The sequence below is a fragment of the Anguilla anguilla genome, chromosome 10 (assembly GCF_013347855.1).
Source record: "Anguilla anguilla isolate fAngAng1 chromosome 10, fAngAng1.pri, whole genome shotgun sequence".
NCBI classification, from domain to species: Eukaryota; Metazoa; Chordata; class Actinopteri; order Anguilliformes; family Anguillidae; genus Anguilla; species Anguilla anguilla.
Genome location: NC_049210.1, coordinates 12,896,514 through 12,923,525, shown reverse-complemented (window position 1 = coordinate 12,923,525; position 27,012 = coordinate 12,896,514). Strand labels below are relative to the sequence as shown.

The 27,012-nt window shown below is 42.3% G+C and overlaps 2 protein-coding genes across 3 annotated transcripts; one reads left to right on the top strand and one right to left on the bottom strand.

The window, feature by feature from the left end:
• Nucleotides 1–5,043: 5,043 nt before the first annotated feature.
• On the top strand, nt 5,044–9,051 carry neflb (neurofilament, light polypeptide b). 2 transcript variants are annotated; one of them, XM_035436035.1, is made up of 4 exons: nt 5,044–6,235; nt 7,362–7,486; nt 7,851–8,182; nt 8,289–9,051. In XM_035436035.1, exons 1-4 carry the CDS (start codon nt 5,168–5,170, stop codon nt 8,546–8,548), a joined length of 1,785 nt encoding a protein of 594 aa, XP_035291926.1. In that variant the 5' UTR covers nt 5,044–5,167; the 3' UTR covers nt 8,549–9,051. The 2 variants fall into 2 exon arrangements, with proteins under 2 accessions (XP_035291926.1, XP_035291927.1); XM_035436036.1 differs by having other exon boundaries at nt 5,045–6,235; nt 7,851–8,173.
• Nucleotides 9,052–13,243: 4,192 nt separating this feature from the next.
• On the bottom strand, nt 13,244–19,380 carry nefmb (neurofilament, medium polypeptide b). The gene is made up of 3 exons (XM_035435906.1): nt 18,208–19,380; nt 16,910–17,034; nt 13,244–15,673 (listed from the first exon to the last, which is right to left on the bottom strand). The coding sequence occupies exons 1-3, from the start codon at nt 19,249–19,251 to the stop codon at nt 14,029–14,031; spliced, it is 2,814 nt and encodes a 937-aa protein (XP_035291797.1). The 5' UTR covers nt 19,252–19,380; the 3' UTR covers nt 13,244–14,028.
• Nucleotides 19,381–27,012: the final 7,632 nt, after the last annotated feature.

Below are 27,012 nucleotides of genomic sequence, written 5' to 3'. Positions count from 1 at the left end.
CGCCAGAACGAACCCGTCGACCTTTCCGCTCCGTCGCCAGGTCTTACGGCGTTAAATCTTAACGAAGGCGGAGGGAGGCGGTAAATGAGCTGCGGGAGTGTCCAGGCCGCGATCCCGTCTTCATCTGGGTTTGCGCGATCGGAATTGTTTTGGAACTGATTGCGACCAACTAGATGAGGCGGCAGTGGCGTCCTGTGGATAAGTAATTTCAGGCATGTGCCACCTGCTGCCACTTGGTACAGATGTCAGATATCATTTTAAAATGTTTAAAACGCTCCTTTTAGAGAGTATCAGGATAGCACCTGGCAAATCTACTTGTGTTTATACAGGGAGAGCACCGTCATCCTTCCAAATGACAAAACTATCTTGTCTCTATCAAGAACCTTGCAGGCCTATTGGGTTGTAAGCACATAATCAACCTGTTACATTAATGAATTAATTCAAATAATTGCTTCAGCACAGCTATTTAATACTGAATTGCTTAAACCCCACCTGACTACAGGTGTTTTATATGCAATGTTATTAAGCGCCATGTTATCAGGCTCAAATGAACACTGTTTTTTTAGTCATGAGCACATTTTATGTTTCACTGACATATCTGAGCATATGAAATATCTTGTTTAATGCTGCAGTATTGGCGTCTGTTTATGGTGAGCAATACACTGGCATAATTCCCTGCATCCCTAAAGCCCTTTTACCAATGCACATAATCTCACTGATTGCTAGGGCCAATGAAAGTCCACGGGGCAAGATTCATTAATTTCTCAGATGGAAGCAAACTTCAGAAATTCCTCACACTCATACTTAGAGCTGGCGTCTTTTCGAAAGGGTGTGTGTGTGTGTGTGTTTGAGAACACTTTAACATTATACTTTATCAGCTAGACTGGTACACTTGGATCAATAGTGAGATACAGAAGTCAGGACCGTACAGCAACCTCGGGCCCAACATGTCAGCTTGGTTCACATGCGTGCACAGAAGCATATAAATTCCGTTGCTGTGTGCAGGCATTTCCAGTCATCCAGTCGCACTGTATGGGAAACAATCCAAGGCAGGGGAAGAGATGGAAAAGGAGCGGTACTGACCGCAGTAAATTATGACACTAATGGGAGTCTGGGCTAGTAGCCAAGTGAACACAGAAGAAGTCAGGTCTATACAGAATGACATGAACGCTAAGAAATTGGCGGGGTTGAGGGGTTATGTACGGCCAATGAGTCGGAGGAAGAGGCGGGGATCTGACTGTCAGGCGAATAGCAGGAAAGAAAAGCTTGTGCGCAACCACAACGAGGAGGCCAAAACACGGAGCGAGAGAAAGGAGGAGGAGACCTGAGTCAGCACAAAGTACCATGACTCAGGGCCCATTCCAATCGCTTATTTTATCCGTCCTTGTCTCCCCTGTCCTCGCCTGACCTGAAAATCAATCGCAGTCCGCCATTTTTAAGGATGTTCCAATATATTAAATGCTCCTAGAAAGAGCTAGGAACTAGGATTTAGGAGGCTCCCTGAGGAAGCTTGAATGAGGAAGGCATTACATTTAAATGTTTGACTTGTGGATCAATCGCTTCAGATCTCCTATGTCTGTAATTGATGTGGCTTCAAACTGATGCTAGAAAGAGCAAGGATATTCCATTTGTTTTATATGTTTCCTCCGTCCTTGCATCCTCTGTTGGGTGGAGCTAACTCACACAAACACACTCTCTCTCTCTTTCAAAGAAAATCCGTAGACTGTGTCCTGGATAGCCGGCAGCCACCCCCCAGGTTTGCAATCCTGGTTTGCAAACCCCCCTGCATCTCGCCTAGAGCAACAGCACAGAAGTGTTGGCCGACAGAAAGGCTGGAGCTGTGCTTGAGGCACTTAACATTGCGAGAACACGCTCATGTTTTTTTTACTAAACCCAAAAAAAAACAACAGCAGGGTAAGCTCCTGGGCCAACCACACAACGTGCCGTAGGACCTATTGCTTACCTTAAAACATAAAATTAAACAAAGCCGTGAAAACTGCATGCAACACGAACAATGTATTAGACATAGGAGAATAAAAATCATTTTTAATTATAACAAAATAAATTTCAATAAAAATACATTCTCACATGTTCCCTGCTAAAATAATCTAAACAAGCACCCGTGTTATTGACAGAGGGTGGGGTTAATCTATCGGAAACTAAGGTGAGTCTGTGGCAGAGCACCACCACTGCGCGGCACCAGAGGTTTATACATGGATGGCTTCTGTCAAGTGATGCCCCCCGAAAATTCATAGTTTCATTTTGATCTACGCCGTACACCAGCCCCCTGGCGTGGAATGGTCCTGCTGTTCGCTGAATATGAAATCCTCATTTTTATTTAATGTCCACCCTCGTGGGATTCTGGGCCTAAATAAAAGCAGGCCCCATTTCGGCCCTGGAGTACCGGAATTCCTTTGCCTCGTTACGCTGCTGTAACATTGCTGACATGGCTGGATACACTTTCACCTTCTCCGTCCCCATTACCATTGCAGTGTGAAACATTCCGAGTCTCTGTGCAGCAAAATGATAATGACACAAATTCATTACATATAAAGCTGTTTGTATCAATATTGCCCAGGGATACAGACTACCTTAGATAAGAGGTAAATCCCTGTGTGGATTGCAGTGTCTGTTGCTGTTGCTGGTCTGGTCATTATGAGAAAGCAATCGACAAAACGAACACTCTGTCTTTTCAGTCTAATAGAAATGGAGGGACCATATACATAAATTATGAAATTAAAAATGCATTTGGTTAATTGAAATGAATGACTTGAGATAAGATGTTTGTGGGTGACTCTTTTTTTTCTGCATGGATTATAGAAGCCAAATAAATGACGTAGCCACATGGTTATTACTACATTGCAATAGTAATCAAATAAAACACATTTGCAGTATTGTATGCATTTCATAAAATAATTAAAAGGGGCATAAGAAATAACTCCAGATCCAAGTATTCCCCTTGCTGATGTCCTGCACTATAATGTCTTACCACTAGATGGGAGGATACACAAGGCTTAATATTTTTAGGTTTTTCTCCGTCTGTATGTTTTCCAGAGGTTTCTCCCAGAACTAAGCACCCCGCACTGCTTGATACACATTTGAGACAACATTAGAGGAAAATTCAATGCTCACTGTGTCTCACTGAAACCTATGGTAAACAAGCCGTCCTGCTGTGCTAACACAACATTTTATTTTTTTTGGTCGAATCATAGATATGCAGGCATTGCACACACACTTCTAGGAATTTACTGTTTTAGAAATACATTATAAGAGAGAGAGAAAGAGAGAAGAGGGAATGGGAAATGAGTTGGGTGAGGGAGGAGGCTTTTAAGGCCATTATGAGAGTCAGGAGATGAGGTTACACATTTCAGGCAATGAAGCAGTTAACTGTCTCCTTCCCCATCCCAGTGTGCTCCAGATCCAGAAACAACAGTGGCTCCCTTGAGCTCTTCCACTTACCGTTTAACTGTCAGCTCCACACAAGCTGTCAGCTCCACACAAACGCTTATGAGCACGCTAATCTGTCCTGTGTCCGGGGGGAGACCAAAATAACTGCAAATAGCCCATGCCGACATTATAGAATTCTTTTCAATTGGTCTTCTTATAAAGATATAAGTGCTGTGTCTACTCTCCTTCCCTTCTTCTCTGTTATCAGTCCTGAGAGTTTATTTTAAAATAATGAGATTGCCACTGGCTGGGACCTGAGCTGGAGACAAATTAGCTCTGTGGTAGCGACAAGGTGGGCTGTGGATGTCTGTGAGGATAGAAAGGGAAAATGAAAAATAATTGCCTTAGAGGTTAGTGAAGCAGGTCCAGGCGAAACCTAGCATGCTAACTTCAGCAAATAAGATTGATGTACCTATTAACCACCTTTCTTTTAAAATTAACAACAGACTTTGAGAGCATTGACATGGTATAAACAGAACTGAAGGTTGACACCAACACACGTTATTTGATTCTCATGGCATCAAAACCAAAAGGTAAAAAATATACATTCAATGAACATATTCACTTGGAACTCAATAGGGGTTAATAATCCACCACTGGCACTCTTTGATAGCATGAGACTTGCAAGATATATATATATATACGTGTCTATGAAAATATAATAAAATTTGTGGTATAAAATTCACAATTCATGGCACCCCTATAGGGTGGAATGAAGGCCTTTTATGTTACTGCTCTTGAGTGCCTTGGATTCTGGATATTCTACCAAAGACCTTACCATATTTTCATAAACATTGTACTTTTGCCCATGTTTTTGTGTAATATGCATATTATATGGTCAATTTGGCACTGCTGTTAGTGCAGGAGATCAATAATAGTGTCGAATCATGGCAGACATTTATGATGGAAATGACCAGACGTATCCTACAGTAGTTGCTCTATCCCTGAACTTCACGTAATTTCCATCTGAAGCCACAAGGGGCAGTGTGGAACAGTGAATGTACTTTGTGCTGCAGAAGCCTGCTTAACATTTTCATCCCTGCAGTGCAGAACACACATCTCCATAAAGCTGTTTTCGCCTTCTTTATAGGATCCTCCTAATGCGTTTCTACTCCGAAATCCTGCAGTAAAGTTAGGACTGTAAATATTTCAAGCATCCTCGCGTCATATCTCTTAATGTTTCCGAAGGCATCAAAGGCTCCAGGTTTATCATCGTATGTTTAAAGAGTTTAACAGTGCATTAATAGTTCTGTATTTATTCAGAGGAGCCCTCTGCATTAGCTCCAGTGTAGGGAGAGTTTAAATTAAAGAAGAGGTCCTCTAAGGACATAAATAATGTTAATGAATTAATTTGCATCTTGATCCCGTGAAGTCAGGGGCAATTAGTTTTATGGGAGAAAAGATGAAGATTGCAGGATAATGCAATACTGGCTGAAAATCCTACCCTCCTTTTTCTCCACCCATATTCATACCCTTCCCTCCTCTCCCCAAACCTCCACACCCCATCCCTCCCTCCCTCCCTCCCTCCCTCCCTCTCACTTGCAAGCTATGTTTTGGCTGAGAGGCAGGCTATCGATCTTCGCTGCCCACATTTAAAATATAGCCTGCGTCAGAGTTCTCCTCCGCGCTATAAAAGCCGGGGCGCTGTCAGCTGCAGCAGCAGAACAGGATCAGGTGGGTAACAGGAGACCTGAGAGACGCGTCTCGCCCTTCGAGAGCCATGTCATCCTTCGGCTACGACCCGTACTTCTCCACCTCGTACAAGAGGCGCTATGTGGAGAGCAGCCCCCGCACGGTCCTGCGCAGCGGGTCCCGCTCCGTCTACTCCACCCGCTCCGCCCCTCTCTCCTCCGGGGTGGCCCGCCTCAGCTACTCCACGTACGGCCGGGGCTTGACCGCCGCCTCCTCCCCGCTGCTGTCCATGTCCGCCTCCTCCATCAGCGCCGCCGAGCTGGACCTGAGCCAGGCGGCGCAGGTGAGCTCCGAGTTCAAGACGGTGCGCACCCAGGAGAAGGCCCAGCTCCAGGATCTCAACGACCGCTTCGCCAGCTTCATTGAGCGCGTGCACGAGCTGGAGCAGCAGAACAAGGTGCTGGAGGCCGAGCTGCTGGTGCTCAGGCAGAAGCACGGCGAGCCCTCCCGCCTCAAGGCGCTCTACGAGCAGGAGGCGCGCGAGCTCCGCATGGCCGTGGAGGAGGCGCGGGGCGAGAGGCAGGCCGCCCAGATGCACAAGGACCAGCTGGAGGAGGCCCTGCGCGGGCTCCAGGGCCGCTACGAGGAGGAGGCCCTGAGCCGGGAGGAGGCGGAGGGCCAGCTGATGGATGCCCGGAAGGTGGCGGACGAGGCGGCGCTGGCCCGGGTCGAGCTGGAGAAGAAGGTGGAGACGCTGCTGGACGAGCTGGCCTTCCTGAAGAGGGTCCATGAGGGCGAGATCTCCGAGCTGCAGGCCCAGGCGCAGTGCAGCGCCCGGCTGTCCGTGGAGATGGAGGTGGCCAAGCCCGACCTGTCGTCGGCGCTGCGCGATATCCGCGGCCAGTACGAGAAGCTGGCGCATCAGAACATGCAGGCGGCCGAGGACTGGTTCCGCACCAAGGTGAGCGTGATGACGGAGAGCGCCGCCCAGCACGGCGACACCATGCGCCACACCAAGGACGAGGCCGGCGAGTACCGCCGCCTGCTCAACGCCCGCAACCTGGAGATCGAGGCCTCCCGGGGCATGAACGAAGCCTTGGAGAGGCAGCTACAGGACATAGAGAACAAACAGAGTGCTGAGATCACCGCCATGCAGGTCAGTACCGGTACTACATACCTTTTCCACTTTTTTCCACTTAATGATTCCACAGTAACTTATGAAGTATGAATCAATAATTTAGTCGGATTTAAATCACCAGAGATCACATAGTTTGTAGTCAACCATTTTATCTGTCTTGTTAATTGAATTTGCATTGTAAATTGTGAAGGTTACAACTAGTAACCTAGTGCAACTAGTGCTTTTGATATGAAACATACTTACATATCATATGTTGTACAGGGGTCTTTTGCTGAAATTGCATCAATGCTTGGTCAAGGAAATGACTGCTGTGCATTGTTGCAATGCCATTTCATGAAAACTCCCTGTGTGGCTTCAGTTTCAGTGGGAAGATTAAGTGTGTGTCTCTCACCTTGCATAGCCGACAATAAATCATTATCTGAAAAGATATACCACGCTAATAAAACAGGAAGAGAGAGAAAGCCATCCATCCACGTCTCTGTCTAGCATTGGGATGCTGGGAAGAACTCTGGGGTGTCTATCTATGAAATTATGTGAATATGCATGTTGAGTTCCAGTACTGTTTCCCACAATGCTCTCTCCTTCACATCAGTACGTATTACAGTACAAAAAGCTGTCCACTGCCTGTTATTGAGACAAAGAAAGTTACATCTGCAATACATACAGAGTCCTTTTATGGGAACAGAATGAGTAAATACAAAAAATATATAATGATAATTTAATATTTGAATGACTCTTACTTTATATTTTATGACATGTACATGTTACTGTCAGCTATCACAAAAGAAACAGACTCAAAGCACTACCTCTGGACCAAAACTTTACCTTTAAATGGAATTAAAATGAATATATAAATGTGAAAAACAAAAGGAAGCATTATGAACAAAGAGAACGCCTAGATTCAGTTCATTATAATTTCACTATGAGGAGATGGCCAGACAGCCCCACAAGGGACATGGGTGTGGGTTCAACTGCAATTCCATTTTCATTCTCTCACACAGGGTTATTGTACATTTATGAGAAGCTACAGTGCACATGGTAGGACACGTTCATCATATAGGAAGTGATGATGTCACTAGGTCAGAGGTCACGGAGGGTCAGAGACCTTCTAGCACTTCTGATCCATCTCTTTCCTCTCACTCAGGAAGCAATCAACCAGCTGGAGAACGAGCTGGGAGCCACCAAAGATGAAATGGCCCGTTACCTGAAGGAGTACCAGGACCTGCTCAATGTTAAGATGGCCTTGGACATAGAAATCGCAGCTTATAGGTGAGTGCCTGTAATGGAGGGAAAGTGGATGGAAGGAAGAAATGGCAAGTTGCTCTGGATTTAATGCAGAAGGGGTCATTCATAGCAGGAGAAAGCATGAATAATTGATAGTAAATAGCATCAAAAATTTATGGCACATTTTGCTGGATATTTAGAGCCAAGTGCAGCAGTTTGTGAGAGTTTCTTTCATTATTTTTATTCAATGTGTTACCATGACTGCGCAATAACAGCTACGGTGATTCTTACAGCATAGTGCTACACATAACACCCATGCTTACAACTGCCTTTCTATCCTATTCTTCATGTACTGTGTTTTGCCCCTGGATGAAACACAATCAATAACTGCCTTCCTGTACCTCTGCAGAAAGCTGCTGGAAGGGGAGGAGTCACGCTTCAGTGCAGGAGGGGCCCTGTCCAGCGTCTTCTCCCAGGGCGTGTCAGCAGTCCCTACTTTTGGCCGCTCCGTCTTCTCTCTGCAGTCCAGTATGAGCTCTGGCGCCCCCTACCTGCTCAGCTCCCGCCTGTTCAGCTCCTCTTTCTCCTCAGCAGATGAGATCATCGCTGCCAGTCAAGCACAGCGGGCAGAGGCCAGCCTACCCCAAGAAGAGGAGGAGGAGGAGGAGGAAGAGGAGGAGAAGGAAGAGGAAGAAGAAGAGGAGAAAGGAGAAGAGGAAGAGACACAAGAGGGTGAAGAAGGTCACTTTCTTTTTGTAGATGCACAAAAGGGTATTTAAGATGTATTTATTTCCGTTGATTTGTTTTATTAAAATGTTTGAAATTCATTTTTTTATTTCTGGGACAGGTGGAGATGAAGATGCAGAAGAGGGAGGCGAAGAAGAAGAGGCAAAGGAAGAGGGAAAGGGGAAAGAGGAAGAAGAGGGAGGGGAAGAAGAAGCTGAAGAGGGAGGAAATGGCGATGAAAAGGGTGAGGCAGAAACTGAAGGTGGAGATGACGAGGAAGAAGGAAAAGATGAGGAGGAAAAGGAGGGAGGAGAAAAAGAGAGTACAAAAGAAGATGAAAAGGAAGAAAAAGAAAAGCCAAAGGATAAAAAGAAGGATTGAACCAAAATGCCTGAGCCACTCGACAATATGAATGAAATCTGAAACTCAAATCTAAACAAACTTCAAACGTGTGCTAATTATCAAGGTGCTCTATGCAAAAATGAAAAGATTCTATTCATCACATAGAAAAAAAAACTACACATCAAAATAAAAGCCATGCGATTACTTGCAAAGATGCTGAACTGCTACAAGTTATGGGTGCAAGAGTGAATAAAAGAAAAAGCATTTATTTAAGTGAGCTTGTGAGAGAGTTTGTGAGAGGGAGTGCCAACTTTGTGAATGTGTTTGAATTTGAGCTTCCTGCCAACCTTTAACTTCTCAGTATGTACCATTGTACCAGATGTACCGCTCACTACATGTCACCACAACTTGCCTATTAAAGAATCGAGAAGTGAGAATGATCTAGATTTCAGTCAAAATGCCTTCGTCAAAATGCCTCAACTAAGGATCTGCGATCTACTGTTGGGAAACAAATGCATAAATAAAAATTGAATACCTGCCAACTTGTTTTTAGCATTTTTCAATCTCCCCCTAAAAGTCAGTCAAATTGAAGTGCAAATGGATCACAAGTCTTTACACTGGTATTGTTTTTATTTGCTTTTTATTTTTCATTCAAGTGCATGCACCATGAAACTGCATGAGCTTATAAGACACAATTATTTTGAGGAAAGTAAATGAAGGATATACCCAAACCAAAAAGTACTGACATAAATTACAAATAATAATGACAACAGTATTGAATGAAACAAGGTTGTCTCATTAGAACACACCAGAAGAAAAATAACAAAAGGTTATTCTGGGCATGTCCCAGTGCATTCATGACCAAGCACACAAAAAAGGCACCCACCCACACCCACACCATGGGTATGTATGCACCATCCACACATGGACGCATGCCCATTCTTGATTGGGTAAAATGAAACCAAGATCTTAAACATCTTTGTATTTAAGCAACCTAGTGTATACGCTATATGACCAAAAGAATCTGGACACCCCACAGTTCCAGTGAAGGCAAATCTTAATGCTTAGTGCATACAATCACATTCAGTGTTTATACAGTGTTTCAGAACCCTATGACATGGAAGAGCAGTCAAAAATATGTGTTCCAACCTCAGTAATTGTCAATAAACATTATCTGCCATGTTCCTTTTCAACATCGACTTAAATTAATGTGTCCAATAATATGGGAAATGTGGAGTGTTCATAGGGACACAAAAAACAGCATGCCCCAGTCGAAGACTTGAAGTGTAACAAGACAACATTAATAGTGCAGATTCTACTTCACAATATCTGACAATAAAATATCTCCCTTCCACTAATTTCCAGGCAATCGAGAATAGCTGAATAGGTCAACATTATTGCGGTTTTGATTCATAGGAATACTCATTTATAAGAACTGTAATGAAAGCAGTCTTGTTGTCTTCGAGGCCAGTATTGTAAATGCTCTTTTGAATCCTCTTGCTGCAGCTGACAAAGAAGTTGCCAAGTGACCCTTCAATGAGGACAAACTAAACTCTGCCAGGACATGAAAGCTAGAAACCCCCAGAAGAATGCAAAAACAATATATCAAGGACAATTACTGACTCAATTACATTATATTACAGGAATTTAATAGACGCGCTTAACCAGAGCGACTTACACAACTTTTTAGCATTGGCAGTGTTCTATACCTGGGAATCGAACCTGCAACTTATGAGTTCCCTGGCCATTATCCTACACTGCTGCATAGATATACAGGCTTGCTTACTGTGCAGGGCCCGGGCAGGGTCGATTCAGCAGGTTTTGAAACTGTATTCAGCCAGGTTTTTGCATAACTTTTGCAAGGTCATTATTCGTGATCAAAACAAAAAATACCTGGATTGCATTACGTTACAATCACTTACCAGACTGCTTGTCTTATCCAGAGTGATGATGAATAGTGGAGAACGTCAGTGTCTTTGGAATACAAAAGTGCAATATCACCAAGATGGCCCAGGGACCCATTCACAATCAATAAGTGTAATGTTAAGCTAACAAACTACAATTTGTATCATAACAAAAGAAAGTACCACTAGATCTTTAGGGTCAGGGGAACCATGGTGCAATCTGAAGATGCCAGTGTCAGAAGATGAGCAGGGTTTCTGTTTACCTGACTGCAGCGAGTAGCTCATTTGATCACCAAGAGGCCAGAACAGACTGGAGACAAGACCTTCAAGTACAGACATAAAGGGGGGAGCGGTCAGATGTAGCAGGATGTAAAATTCTAGTAAGTGTGTAGGGCCTGATGATCTTTTGAAAATATAATAGAGCTGTCACTTGAGCTTCCCAACAGGCTAGCAGCAAGGTTTTGAATTTGATCCTAGCTGATATACAGTAGGTAGCCAGTGAAGGGAGATGAGAGGGAGCCTCTTGACTTTTTAAAAAGAATCTCTTTTTACAGAATTGGCACACTCTGGTCCCCATGCTGATGGCAATATCACTGAGAGCTTTGGGTTTCAGTCTGCCAGTTTCTACTGTATTTAAATTATGTTGGCAAATACTTGTCAGTAAAACCTCTGAGCCACCAGTGATCTTAGGGCATCTGGTATATTGCCCCCAAAATAACCTTGGGCTTGTAGTGCACTATCTTACCTGAATTTAACTTTAAGTTTAACCTCACCATGGACTATTAAATTGAAATACCTAATAATTTCACTAACTTAGATGAGGTTCAAGAGGTTAACAGCATTGCTAAGCTCTATACCCTGGCTCAGACACTCTGTCCAGCCGACAGAGGTCACCTGAAAACTACAAGATCCAGTAGTGCATACTCATGACTCAACGACTATATTCTCTCCTGGTACTGAAGACTTAAGTCCCATCTCTTTAGAAAACACCGGACTTAATTTATCTTCTAGTGTAATTTAAAGCACTTTTGTAAATTGCTCCGGAAAAGAGTGTCCGCCAATGATGTAAATGTAATTGACTAACAGGTCTAAAGTACAAATAAAGCTTTTTCAGTGAAAAACTGGTTTACGTCATCATCATAATAATAACGTAAGGAGATTAATATATTGTTGAAATATTGGAGCTGTAGATTGAATGAAACAAACAAAAAAAGTGCGTTGGCCTGTGGTATCGCTCATAAAAGTGCTGGTATTGTGTAACCCTGCATTGCAGTGTTTAAAGTGATTAAGATTAAAGGAGTGCATTGCATCTGCACCTATAGGCATATCACCTCTATTGGCAGAAGTCACAGTGAAAGAGCATTTTATGAATAAGAAGGTAGATGAATGGCCAGATTTTGTTTTGAAATCTTGATTTATCATCTATTGCCAGCAAATGTATTGCAAATATACTGTAAGCTTAACACTGCATTACACAGCAGAATTAATATCACAAGGATTGTGCAGATGATAATGCAAGAAATAATGAAAATATGATTTTTTAAATGTATTCCTTTTAGCTGTTATTCAATTAGGAAGTGCAATATTTCCCTAAACCGCCAAAACTACTGCCTGGTAAGTGCAATCACTCAACCTGACATCAAGACAGAAGCATCATTTATGTCCATTAGAATTATAACACTTGATTTGAGTAATAACTTTTTTTTATGTATCTAAGATACAAATCGAATTCTATGCAATTTACTGTACAATGCAGTATGTTTCATTTCTTTTTGCATTCTGACAGCAGATCAAGCAAACATCTTTAAACCGCATCTTTAAAGTAGCCAAAACTTTTTAGTGAAGTAAAACATTTTATGCACAAAATGTACTTATGTTAGATAGGCTAAGGTACACAAAACTTGCAATCAATGTTCTAAAGTTGTTATATTCATGGTAGGCCTAATAGAATAGCTTTTGAGTAGGAATGGCAGTAAAAGTTTATAAACCACTTTGCTATCGCTTGTTATATTTGTTGTTTTTTATAGACAAGACTTTTATTTATTTTTTTAGAAATAGCCTTCACAGAATCCAGACGGCATAATTACAAAAAAACGTTTTTGTCAAATGAATGTAATTTTGTCAAACAATGTATCATTAAGCCGAATACACCTTTTATTGTAATTTATTATTTTCTCCATCTGTTTTTTTTCTCCAAGTGCATTGTATGCTATCACCACCAAAATTCAAGTTATTAAATAGTGACTCAAGTCACTACTTAGGATAGTGTAAATTAATTTTTAGAAATCTTAGAAATATTATTTGCCTTTTCAATATAAAAGTAATACGTTTATTCCGGTTCATGGAAGAAATTAAAGTGAAGCATTTGGAACACGGCATGCATGATTTGTTTTTATTGTTATGGAAGCACTTTACACTCTCACACACCTACATATGGATTTTTGTTGTTATAATATGTAGGCCTAGTGTAGGCCTACTTCATCAATGTGAAAACTGGATGTCTTAAGAATATATCTTAAGAAGTTCAGGTAAAATAGACTATGGGGTGTGTGTCTTCAGTAAAGGACATGTTTGGGGTTAGCTGAGGACAGCTAGGTCTAATGTAGCTTGGTGGAAGGAAAGATTAACAGTAGTTGGTCCTTATAAGCTTGGATGCCCAAGCAAATTAAAGTCATTTGTCACTTGTGCATGGAGGTCCATTCAAAACAAACTATGATATACACCGCATCCATCATAACATGCATCAACACAGACGTGTGCACGCACACACTCACAAACACACACACACACACACATACAAACAAATTCGAGGAATGAAAAGAAAACCACATTTGGAAGACGGTATTCCAGTTTATTTATTGTGAGCAAGTGCTTATGACAGAGTGATCATGACTCAAAGGGGATTGAGAACTTTAGCACCTCAGTTGTGTTCAGTTTTGAATGAAAGTCCTTCAGTACGTGAATGTGTGCATATGTGCGTGTTTATTTAAATTGCACTCACTGGGTAAACATAGCTGACAGGAATAAACAGCATTTTAAGGCTTTGAGCTTTCCCCACTTCCTCTCATTATAAGCTTAGGTTTAGTCATTCTGTTACAGTATTCATGTTATATATAAATTCTCTGCTATTATTGTGTTTGGCTCAGTTGATTCTTTGCATATGCAAGCTGCTTCATTTGTATCTTTTACACACCTTTCCAACTTATCCCCATTCTAAATGAAACCTCATTGTATTTTAAGCACATTTCATACATTTTTCTCATTTACTCTGTGCATGAGTACATACAATTACAACAGATTTTGCTCTCCAAAATTATTTAAAATTGCATGCAGACCATTTTTATCCCATTTCCAAATACTGTCCCCAAAATATAATTAGACTTCTGATTACATACCCCTGCACCCCACCCACAGGTCCACATCTGCAGTAAAGCCCATTTATAAGCTATCACTCAACATGCGTTTTTGATTAGCGTGTTGCATCTAATGGCTCTCTCAATTTTTTTGTCTTTCAGCTTTGTGAGTAACTTTATTCTTCAAATCATGTTATTCTCATTTTTTTGGGATAGCCCCTGCATTTCATCCCCTGATCCTCTGACACTTGCTTAAAATGCTTCACTCTGTTTCTGTGACTTTCCTGATTGCTTGGGTGGTAACTTTCTCCACCTTCTTGGTAGCGACCATTTTCTCCTCCACTGTGTCCTCCACTTCCTCCACTGACTCCGTCACAGTAACAGATTTGGTGACATGTTTGGCTCCATCTTCTCCAGTGGTGATAGTCTCCACAGTTTCGGTAATCACCACCTTTTGACTAGGGTCTTCTTTAGCGGGATGCTTCTCCTTGGTGGGGCTCTCTGCAATGGGGCTCTCTTTAGTTGGGCTCTCCTTAGTGGGGCTCTCCTTGGTGGGGCTCTCCTTAGTGGGGCTCTCCTTGGTGGGGCTCTCCTTAGTGGGGCTCTCCTTGGTGGGGCTCTCCTTAGTGGGGCTCTCCTTGGTGGGGCTCTCCTTGGTGGGGCTCTCTTTGGTGGGGCTCTCCTTGGTGGGGCTCACTTTGGTTGGGCTCTCCTTGGTGGGGCTCTCTTTAGTTGGGCTCTCCTTGGTGGGGCTCTCCTTAGTGGGGCTCTCCTTGGTGGGGCTCTCTTTGGTGGGGCTCTCCTTGGTGGGGCTCTCCTTGGTGGGGCTCTCCTTAGTGGGGCTCTCTTTGGTTGGGCTCTCCTTGGTGGGGCTCTCCTTAGTGGGGCTCTCTTTGGTTGGGCTCTCCTTGGTGGGGCTCTCCTTGGTGGGGCTCTCTTTGGTGGGGCTCTCTTTGGTTGGGCTCTCTTTGGTGGGGCTCTCCTTGGTAGGGCTCTCCTTGGTGGGGCTCTCTTTGGTGGGGCTCTCCTTGGTGGGGCTCTCCTTGGTGGGGCTCTCCTTGGTGGGGCTCTCTTTGGTTGGACTGTCTTTGGTGGGACTCTCCTTCACTCCATTGGAAACTACTTCCTTGCCTGCCTGTTTCTTCTCAATGTCTTTCTTCTCTTTCTTCTTTGTGTCTTCATCTGAGTCCCTTTTCTCCACTTCTCCATTCACTGCTATGTCTTTGCTCTCATCCTCTGCTCCGTCTTCCTCCTTCTCACCAGTGGTAGATCCTTTGTCACTCCCTTCTTTGTCCTCCTCTTTCCCCTTATCTTCTTCTCCCTCTTCAGCACTGCCCTCCTCAGATTTTTCGGGTACTGCCTCAGATTTAGAGACCTTGGCACTGAGTATGGTCTCCTCCACCACTGATGCCTCTTCATCTGCCTCGCCTTCACCCTTCTCTTCCTCATCTTCTCCCTTCCCCTCATCTTCCTTTCCTTCATCCTCCCCTTCATCTGCTTTTACTTTGCTATCTTCCTCCTCTCCACCATCTCCTTCCTCATCCTCATCTCCCTCTTTCTCTTCCTCCTCTTCTTGGTCACCTGGGGCACTGGCACTTACCTTGGCCTCAGTGGAGGCAACCACCTCTTCTTCTGCCTTATCTTCTCCTTCTCCCTCTTTTTCCTCCTCTCCTTCTTTCAGGTCAGCAGCCAGTTCTTCGGCCACGGCAGCTAGGGAGTCATCAACCTCTGAGTCCTCGTCCTCTACTTTTGTTTCTTCAATGATTTCTTCCACAAACTTGTGTTGCACTTTCAGCTTGGGAGGTTCAAGTTTGGCTTTTGGACTCTTGGAGGGGGCAATGGGCTGGCGGTAAGAGAAGGAGGGGCTAAAGGTGCTGAAGCGTGTCTCTTCACCTTCCAGAAGTTTCCTGCAGACAGACAGGTATGTACACAAAATATATTCTGTCATGAAAAGTTGATTACACTCCCAATTCAAAGAAACAGAAACAATTAAACAATTCATCAATTATGCTCAATTTGTAACTGTGCATAAATTAATCCTTGAGCCTTTCCCTTTTCAAAGAAATCAGTCTAAGCTTTTTATGTTGACTACATTCATACAGAAACGTTTATAAGCAACATCTTCTTTGTGTTATGCCACAGAGAATAGCAATGCACTGACTTCAGTCTGTTGATGTACATTAACACATTTAAAATCAATCTAATATACACATGTAATATATATATTTTTTAGCATTTATTACCTATTTTGCCTTTGTTAACAAATGTGTGCCTTTATGCCCAATCAGATTATTAAGCCCATCGATTTGCTGGGAAATCCTCCACCAATTCATGAAGGGGTAAACTTACATGCAGGCCCTCTGAAATTCTGTCAGCTAAGTGAGCTGCGTAGTCATTGTGCACAGATGGCTACATTTCCTGTGCAGCAGCCAGAGGCTTATTGAAGGTGTCCATATGACCAGAAGAGTTGCTTTAACTTTATGAAGCAGCGATTAGCCTGCTAACTGATTCTCTTCCTCCCTGGTCAAATGCACGTAGCCCCATGTGAGTCCTGGCCACTGTTGGCACTGGCTACTGTAAGTCAGGATGAGATTCTGGTCCATTGGAGCACATAGCTCCGTTGAGAGCAGATGCCTTTGCTTGGATATGCTATCCCTGTATATGATATACCATATCTAATTATGTAGCATCTTTGTTATAACTTTCTATATTTAAAGAAAATTTTCACAGGTGCTTCCATAATTCATGAAATCTTGTAAAGCTTGTAATGTATTTTGGAATTGTTCTTTGAGGACTGGAACTGTAACTAGAAGGAAACATGTCTGTATCACAGGTAGGACATGGCTGTTGTGCCACTCGGCAGTATGATTAATTGGAACCAAATATGAATACCTGGCTGCAAAAATTGATAAAATATCAGGGTACAATTCACATTTACTGCCACTAATTTGCTAGCTCTATTGTCCTCTATGTCTCTACTGGCCAACCATGGCTAATGCAGAAATCAGTCGGATGAGTGGGGAAAATGCTGTCTTCAGAGCACTTTCTCCCAAGTCACAGTTTAAAGCTACAAGCTGCAGGCAAACCGGAATAAAGCCACTTGCTAAGCAAATTGGATATCAAATGTAATGGCCTGACCATACCTGTATGCAGCAATCTCAATATCCAGAGCCATCTTTACATTGAGCAGGTCTTGATACTCCCTCAGATGACGGGCCATCTCCCACTTGGTACCCTTCAGCTCATTATCCAGGTGGTGAATTGTCTCCTTTCAAAAATAAAATTAAGAGAACTTCAGAAAAACACCCCACTATGAAAAGACAAGCAACACTGATATATCAAAAATAAATAACATTGATGTAAGTACATGGCATAAGACACCTGTAGCTAGATGACAAATGTAGCCTATGTGTATTCATTGATACTGATAATGCGTCAAATAAATGTTTAAAAACAAAAAAAACACCTCCCCCCATCTTATAACAAAGGAATTGTTATACGTTGTTGATATCCAACCGAAAGTACAAGAGAAAAGCCCTGCTTGTCGAGTGTCCCTGGTGAGTCTTTACTTGGGGCAATACTGTATTTAGACACACGCAGAACTGCTACTGAAAAGACGCACTGACGAAGCAACTTAGTGTCCCCTTAGTTTCATCTCGCTAGATCGCGCAAACACATTTTATATTTATACAGCTTATGGTAATTATATGGGTCTAGGTTATTATAGTACGGTTGTATGTTGTTCTTCTTAGGGCTTGTTATGGATGTAATCTGTATTCAGAATGTGAATTTTGGTTCTTGGTTAGCGAAAAATTGTATCAGTTCTTGAGCTGCTATCTTTAGCCTATAGCCTACTCGCTAGTATGAGAATGCTGTTAGCAAGGTCTGACATTATTTGTTAATATAAATCAGGCGAATGCGTTTGTGTTCTAATACATTGTAGGTCAAATTTCCCTTTTTCATCTATACTACATATTATTATTTATTAAAATAATGTGGCTTAGAAACCCACTATACAGTCTTAAAATAGTAGCATAGGATTGCGCCTCTCCAGGAAAAACATTTGATGATCTAAAATCATTTTGACATTGACATTTTGACATTGTTTCATATCCTCTTCCCTCTTCTTCGTGCATAGGTGTCATACCTAACTCGGAATAATTTTTTTATACTAGAATATTTTGAAAAAAAATATATATATATTTTTAAAAGTTTCTATCGCTGGTGCCGCTCGAACAAGATGCACATAAGTGAAACTAAATAACTAGTAGCCTATTATCTGTGGCTTTAAAGAGAAATAATAATAGGCTACATTACCTGATAAAGTCATATAGCTTTAGGTTATAGAGCTGAAGCCTAATAGAGGTGGATTCTGCATCTATTGTCAATTCATTCTGCTGTTTCCTAAATAGATATTGTAACAAGGCTCGGCGCAACTCACCTGATAACTACTCAAGTCATTACTGTGTCGGTCCTCGATATCATTCAGTTGCCTCTCCAGTGACTCCTTGGTGCTGCGCACAGACTCCAGCTCGACATTCTGTTTCTGTATCTGGCGGCGATACTCGTCGATCTCATTCCGGGCTGCATTGATAGCACTTTTATTAACTTCGGCAGCTTCGGTCAGCTTGGAATAGCGGCACATGAACAATTCCTCAGCCTGCTGCAGATTCTGAGATGAGTAGCCGTCCAACTGAGAGCGAATCTCACGGAGCGCCGCGGAGATGTCCGTCTTTTGGTAGTCTTTCATCTCCACGGTAACCTGCGACGCTTGCACCTGAGACAGAAGATCGCTCACCTCTTCCTCGTGGTTGTTGCGCACGAACTCCAATTCGTCTCGAAGAGACTGCACTCTCTTTTCCAATTCTACTTTCATAAGGGCAGAATCATCCGTGTCCTTCTTCATGGCGCGGATGGTTGCTTCTGTCTCGTCCCTGATGCGGGCCTCATCCTCGTAGCGCTCCTTCAGCCTCTGAATGTCTTCTTCCAGGTGGTCTGAGTCAAGCTGAACCTGTGCCCTATCGTGGTGTATCTGCTCCAGCATCGAGCGGAGTTCGCTAAGCTCTTGATCGTATGCATCACTTAGATGGGTGTGCGAGACTTGTTTCTGCCGCAGCGCTTGAATCTCAGCCTCAATCTCGCCGTTCTGTTGTTCTAAATAATGCACTCTGTCAATGTAGCCGGCAAAGCGGTCGTTGAGCCCTTGGAGCTGTTCTTTCTCGTTGGAGCGCTTGTAGTCCCCGTTGAACATAGGGGGGCTTAAGTCGAGGTTGTCGGCTGAGCTCAGCACAGTGGAGCCGTACGCCCTAGGCACCGTGGTGGTTCTCTTGTAGGAAGTGGAAAATGTGGTCCCCGGATTTGTCCTTGCCCATGACTGGGTTCTATAGCTAGCGGAAGGGGATGCGCTGGTGCGGTTAAAGCTAGTACGAGAGTCAATTGCCCTCCGATAAACGGGGGTCCCTATACTATCCAGCGTGTAACTCATCCTGGAAGACAGTGGATGAGTTCTGTTTAAGGGAGATGTATAGTGGATAAGTGAGCTGTTTGCGTGCTGTAGGTGTGTGGTATGAGGTGTTTGGCTCAGACAGCGCCGACTGCTCAGTCGTCCACCCTTTTATACAGGAGGCAAGAGCCATATTCGCTAACAGGGCAAGAATGCAGCCCTTCGTGGGAAACCTAATTGATCCGTTGAAAGGGGGATTTTTTTTTCACCTCCACCATACACAGTCCGACTTTCTGATAAAAAAAGAATAAAACACGTGGGTAAAGGTGTAAGCTACACAAGAGAAGACGCCAAATATTGACCGTTAAGTTGGTGGAAATGAGTGCAAAGTAATAGAAAAGAATAAGACGCCCGTTCTTCGAACTATCAGAATATGTAATACTGAGGTTAACTTTTTGAGTTTAGTCTTTGCTATTTTTTGTTCTTTTTTTCAACTTGCCGAAGCATGCACGCTGTAAACAGCATATTTTTGGACAAGCATAAATCTGAGCAATATTGCATTTATCTAAGAGTTCACCGATAGCCTAATATAGGCTAATGTTTTTTCTGTCTATATTTTAGTGGATAAAAATTAAACGCATGAATCCATCTCATCCTGAAATTAAAATTTAAAAACTACTATGATAAGCATGCGTAGCCTAAGTTTAATGTAGACGTTTTATGAAAATTGCACAAAACACGCAGTAATAATAATAATAATAATAATATTTAATTAGCGTATATATTATGCGTATGTTGAACTGAAAATTATGTTGTGCAGTGGTAGGCTATATCGTCGAGATATGATCCCAAGGACATATTAGGCCTACTCTTTTTTTCCTGGAAAGAGGAAACTGAGCTACTTGCGCTACTTGGCATCTGCACTAACTAGCCGAGTTTATAGCTTCTGTAGAACAAATTTGCTACTTTAAAATATGTGATCTATTTGATGTTAACCAGAATGTGGCCTGACAATTATATAATTCTAAATATCCATTCATGATTTAGCTGATTTAAATTATATTCAATTATTGCTTGTAATCATCATATTGCTTGATTACAAATCAGATAGAAATAACTGGTGGTTTGGAAGTTGGCTTCAGTCATTTGCGTTTCACAGCGTGACTGAAAAGCAACAGAATAACAGGAGGCTACACAGTTTCTCAGCAGGGTTGTTCAAAAAAAAAAAAGGCAATTGGTTATCCTTCTAAAACCGAGAACATTCAAGTCTAATATCAGAATAAACCTAACAATAAACCATCAATTAATTAAAGATGGACAAATAAGGAGACATTTGGATTTGGATACATTGTGCAAAGAAATGGCACATCAAAAGGGCAGCTTTCAGGTGGCATAAATCTGAAAGATCGATTCTTAGTCGGGGAAATTGCAGAGTGCTACTTAAAATTCTGCCAAGTACAGAGTACCGCACTGAATACTCAATAGCGTCTCTTCACCCCTCACCCCCCAGCCAGCGGAGCAATGGCTTCGTAACTCAGCACAAAATGTTGGCCAAGTGTCACTTCACCTTCACCTGGCTGTAAGACTCACCCTCTGCTTACCTACAGAGCAGTCTAAGAGGTGCGCTTAGTCTAATAAATTTTAACATTGGGTCCTGTCTTTTCTTTGAAATAACTTTATTTAACGTGGTACGCAATTGTCGATATCTGCAAGCTTGTTGTGTGAGGCACGTTGGCGTGAGGCAAGATTTGTGTAAAGATACGTATATATCGAACACACACATTTGTTGTCTTAGCAGTTCATGTCTCTTCTGGAATATGTATGCGGTCACAAAAAAAGTTACTGCAATCCTGCAGCACTGCACAGTATGTATATGGCAATATCTTAGAAATTGAGATGGAAAAACGATGAAAACAATAGCCCACAGCTTATTCCATAGCTGTCTCCTGCTGAACAGGAAGAACTGCTGCATAATCTGGAGGGAAAACCAGCATGACATATCATTAAACAGTTCAGTCAATTAAACAAAATACTCTTCCCTGCATGCTTCAGATGGAACTGAATGTACATTTTTTTTTACAAGATTCATGGGATGATTCAATCTACAACAGCAGTAACTAAGCAGCTTAGTTATTAAATTCTGTTTGACATCTTTTTTTGGCTTTCATGCTAAATAGTACATTTAGATGAACAATAAAAGATAACTGCAAATAATTACCCATTGAGAGTCAAGGCAATGATGCTCTGCACTGTGATAAAATCAAACCCTTGGACTGCAGCCATCTGAACATATAATTTCCGTAATGAATGTGTAATGAATGCACGTACATTCATGACTATCCCCGGGAGACTAAAAATCCTTTTACTGATTCAGATAATTAGGCTGAAACTAAACTCAGTGAGCACATCTTAATGCAGCCCTTGAATTGTTCCACGGTAACATGGAACCGATCACTGTGCATTTGGCAAACATCTCAAAGATCAGGGAATAGTAGGTTTAGATTGATCCAGCAACCTCAAAACCAAGCATAATTTTGTAATTACATTTGAGGGCCTCATTAGTAAGTCAGTGTTCTATCAAGGTGCATTAATGTAAGTTTAAGTAATGCAGCGTATTCATATTTTAAATGGAAACATACTTCCTCCTTCTTTTACAATAAGTGTTAAGTGGTTGTTAAATAAGATGCCTTTTAATGCTGAATGTCAAGCACATTTAAAAGGAGTCTAATAAACTGCAGGGAAACCTCAGAATAATAATGAACAGATTTCCTTATAAAATGCACTTTGCTCTGGGAAATCGCAATCAATAGTATAGATGAGTCAGCATTCTTTTGCATGCACGTGTGTCTGCAGATATATCCCTCTCTCTACAGAGAGCCAAACAGAGACAATGACAGTAGGCTTTATTATTTATGTTAGTGGTGCACATACCATTTTGCTGAAGGAATTATGAGTTTATGAGTTTTTTGTTTTTGTTACGTTCTGACTTGAGGCTATGACAAAGACGTTCTCAGATGTCTCAAACTCCCCTGCCATTCCTGAAACTAGATGAAAATGGGTGGTTCCTGAGGACTGACTCATCTTGTAAACGGTCATCTTTCATCTCTGGCACACAGAGGATATGGATCTCTCCGCTGAACAGGCTTGTTTAAAATGTAATGTATAAGCTTATGACGTTTTTCAGAGAACAAGAAGAAAAAGTAAAATTATTCCCATTCGGAATTCAGTTTTCTCCTGTTTTCCCTTTGGCTGCATACACTATCGGTACTTGATATCTTTGATGAACAATAGGCTAATATTTCTTCCTGTTAGATGTGGTTTTACACATTTTCAAACAGCCATATTGTGTGAAAATAGTGTTTATGTGGGTGATGTTCTTTTTTTTTTACAAGGATGTTAATTCGTTTCTCCCTTTCTCCTTTTCTTCAGCTCTATTGTAAAAGGCTTAAGGATGTCACAGTCTCTTTTCCCTCGTCCTCCTCCACCCATGACCCAGGTTCATTATATATTCATGAACAGGTGGTGTGACGGTAAGAAAAATTTTGTATCAGCATCAGTATCAGTGTGCCTGTCCCAGGGAGCGGGTCAAAAGTAAAGCAAAGCTGTCCAACTGGACACCCATTCATCAGCCTCCAATCAATGTGGCTTTTAAAGCAGTAACCTCACACTCATGTCTCCCTGTGGCAGAGGCTCAAATTTATGCACTCTGTAGTGTGTAGTACAACTGACAATATTCCAGACTATCCCTTTGAAGTATATTAATTCATAACTGTCAGCTGTACAAACTAATAATGAATAAGTATAATTACCATATGACAGTCATGGAGGACTGCATTCTCCAGTAGTTCTGTGATGCCATTGGGGGTGGGGGAGGAGCAGAGATGACTATTCATTGGCTGCTGTCACTGCTTCCAAAACCCAGGAGCTCCAGGACCATGGACAGCAGCAGCCTAACCTGCAGGCATGCACAATTCTAATACCTAAGAAATAGCTGCTGCATATACTGCCTCTTAAAAGTCATTTTAACAGAGACAGCAGTTAGTTCATCCTCCTCATCTCTGCAGGTGAGTGTCTGTACATCTGCTCAGTTTTGGCCTATTTTCAGAAGCTATTTTTGAGTACTGTCCGTCTGGTGGTCCTTGTTTTGTCTTAACATGCATAAGAGGAAAATTATGGCAATTCACTTGCAGGATTGCACAATTCATTCATTTATTTTATTTCCATGCATGCATTCTCCACCTGCACACTGGCCACACTCTGCCACAAGCCCTTGCTACTTTAACACAAAGCCACAGATACTGTATACTGTGCAGTACATACTTTATGAGCATTTCAGTTGCCAGTATGTCTGTCTGCACACTTCGCTCTAGTGCTGCCTGCAATCGCACAGGGCAAACGATTTGTCATAATACTTCCTTGTTCGTATCTCTCGAACTAATGGACCAGCTTGCTTGTGAAGTCGTATTGATCAAAAAGCCAAGCTTAGCAGCACCCTCCCTTTAGAGGCAGGATGATGTAACTGGAAGCCGTACAGCGCCAGTGGCGCTGGCTGCATTATTGAGGAATGTCTGTTACTGCATGGCGGCTTGCAGTGCAGACAAGTCAATCCCACCGTCCAAATGGCTATTACATGCGATCGATGGCCAGTCTATAGAACTGAGGGCATTCTCGCATAATGCCGACTCACTGCAATGTGGAAACCCTGCTCGGCTAGGTTATCCAAGGTCAGGGAAAGACTGAGAGTGCATGGGGCAAATAATGTGTTTGGGAGAGAGGAAATAAACTTAAAATGGGACCCTGCACTCCTTAGAAAGGGTACGCTGATTCACAGGGGACAGGAACGGCTGTTCGCAAACAACTACAGCCACTCCCTTGTTTATAAGTCTTGCCATGGTTACACAGTCCAGGATTTCCATCCTCGCTATAGACCTTTATTTAGTCTGAGTATGAAAGCAGCAAATTTATAATAGTCTTATTAACTGCCTTGTGACTTACAACTGTCACAGATACCTATGACGTACTAAAACAATAGCTTTGTTCCTTGTGTCTAGGTCAGAAGCATTGACAGGACTGTATTTATGTGCATTTTTAGCACAAAAAAAATACTGTCAGAAAAAAGACAAAGGAAAAAAGAGGAACAAAGAGAAGTTACAACAGGAAGAGTATTTCTATGAAGTGTTTGTATTTTTATTGTATTGCAAGCACATGCTGCAGTATTATTATCAACTTAAATGCATTATCCTTTAGCACAGACAATATGACTTTGCGGAAACTGCATGATGAAATCATTAAATAGAGCTCTAAAATACAATGCTGCTTGTAATATGTGGTTCAGATTTTATCGCCTTGCAAAAATAGGAAATGCAATTGAGTATGCAGGCCTTTATACTCACTCCACAAGAAAGAAAAAAAAGAAATCAGATGCTCATAATATTTATAGGCCATCCTGCATTTTCAATCCAAAAAAAAATAACATAGGATGGGAACATCAGCTAATTGGTGGGGGACCCAAAGTCCAACCATACAGATCTTCTTTAATAGTGTATTTTCACCAAGGTCAAAATGAATTACAACCCAGAGATAGAAAGAGAGAGAGAGAGTGAGAGAGAATTTGTGTGTGTGTGTGTGTGGGTGTGCATGTGTGTGTGTGTGTGTGTGTGTGTGTATGAGTGAGACAGATTATATGAAGGTGACTGAAGGGGTCAGTAGTATGAACATGCATTCCACATGCATGAAATGTATGGACTAAGGTTGCATACATATAGCTCACACTCGGTATTTAAATATGTCACCTTTTCCTTATTGTATATTAAATGGAGAAGAACAGAAAATAATGAGAATTGAAAGGTGATGGCATAACTAATGCTGGGACTTCATTTCTACCCAGGTCCTATCAAATTGAATATTAAAACATATAGCGCTGTTTTTAGATGCTTTCATTTTCTTTAGATACATGGAAATACATGACATTTTGACAGCTATGTACAGTATTTGAGAATAACTCAAATTTATTCAACCATTAGTGTGTGTCTGAATGTTCATGCCACAGTGAGTTGAGTCCCAGAGCACCCACAATTCCATGTGCTACTGATATGCAAAGATTGGGTTTCTTTTCTATCACCTATAAGCCAGTGTTAATCCTCCATAATTAAAATGGCTACAGTTTAACATCTGGGATTATGGTTGTTCAATTGTATGGGATATAACTCTATCAATACCAAGTACAGAACAGCAGTGATTGCTGAAATGCAAACAGTTCATTTGAAAGGGATTTAGGGAGGAAGGGGTAGAGGCGAAAAAGGTTATTTAAGTACTATACGCTTAATAGAAACAGTCTGCTGAAAAAGTACAGGAATGCCAATGTCACAAAACACAATGCCGCTTTCTGAAGGTATGCAAACATCTAAACGCTCAGGATTTATGACCTTCACTGATTGTGTACTGAATGGAAATTGTTAGCTAGGAGGCATTCTGTGTTGTTCTTTCAATGGTCGTTTGTACAGAAAACTGCTATAATAAAGGCCCTTCGAGTGCGCAGAAGAAGAGCCCCATAAAAGTGGCTTCACATTACTTGACGGAAAGGGGCAGTGGGTCCATGGGTAAGTAAGCAATCGATATTAAAATTGATCCAGTCTGGAATTAATTGGAGGAAGGAGCTGGAAGTGGAGAAGCACTGCCGGTGATAGAGGGATCAGAAAAATGAAAGAGTAAATACAAGGGTTTATGGTAATTGGGCAGTAAACGGCAGAAGGTGACAGACTCGTTGACACGTTGCTGCACATTACATACATGCAGGTCCTGGCATTAACGACGAAAAACAGACACGCTAAGCAAACGTACGTAAAAGTAAATAAAGAAATAAATCCACGGTATCCTTTGATCTGTTTAACGACCCGTTGTATACACGATCCCTCCACTCCTCAGAGTTCATCTGGGGATAGAAGCCAGGCCGGCTGTCTCTGGCATTAAACGCTCCGGGCGGATAGTTATGCATTATATACTTACTGCTGCGCCGCAGAGCATTGTATCATTTATTATGTACAGCGATCTGCCATGAAGAAGTGATGGCGGGAAAAAGGCTTCTAGTAATGTGTTAAAAACTGGTTTGACGCAGACCCCAGGAGAACCCCCGCGCCGGCGAGAGGAAGAGCAGTCCTTACGGGCAGCGCAACCCCATTTCAACCGACAGGCCTCATCATATATTTATGGATGATATGAGACAGCCAAGGGCAGGGAGACTGACTGTAACTTACAGCGCACCGTGGACCCGATCCAAATCGTTCATCACACAAATCTGCGCCCGCACCGTTCGTCTTCGCTATGCTTCCGTAGGGTCACGGATACAGAATGACGCAGCGCAATTAACCCTTAGGCTCCTCGCTTTTGTACTCCTGTAGCTGGATGCCTGCAGATGCCTGACTCACTGTTTATCTTCTCCGTCCGCTCTGCAGCCTGCATCACCATTACTGAAGGTATAAAATGCTAATAAAAGACTATCCTTGCTCTGTGCCTGAGAGCTGCAGGGTCTGCTGTCTTTTTCAACCTTTAAATGAGCAACACCCAAATAACCAGATGAGATGAATTCACTGTGTAATCCGCTGCTCTAATTAAGTGCAGAGTAACAATGAAAGCCGGCATGGCCTCTGTCTTTCCAGGACCAGGGTTGCAGACTCCTGCTCTGAGCAGATCTTAAGGTCATTTTTCACACGGTTAGTTATGCAGAACTGAAACAAAGTAAAATGTAGCGGCTGATTATATCTGTTTCCCAACAGCAAAGCAGGCCACCGGATAGGTGAATTATGA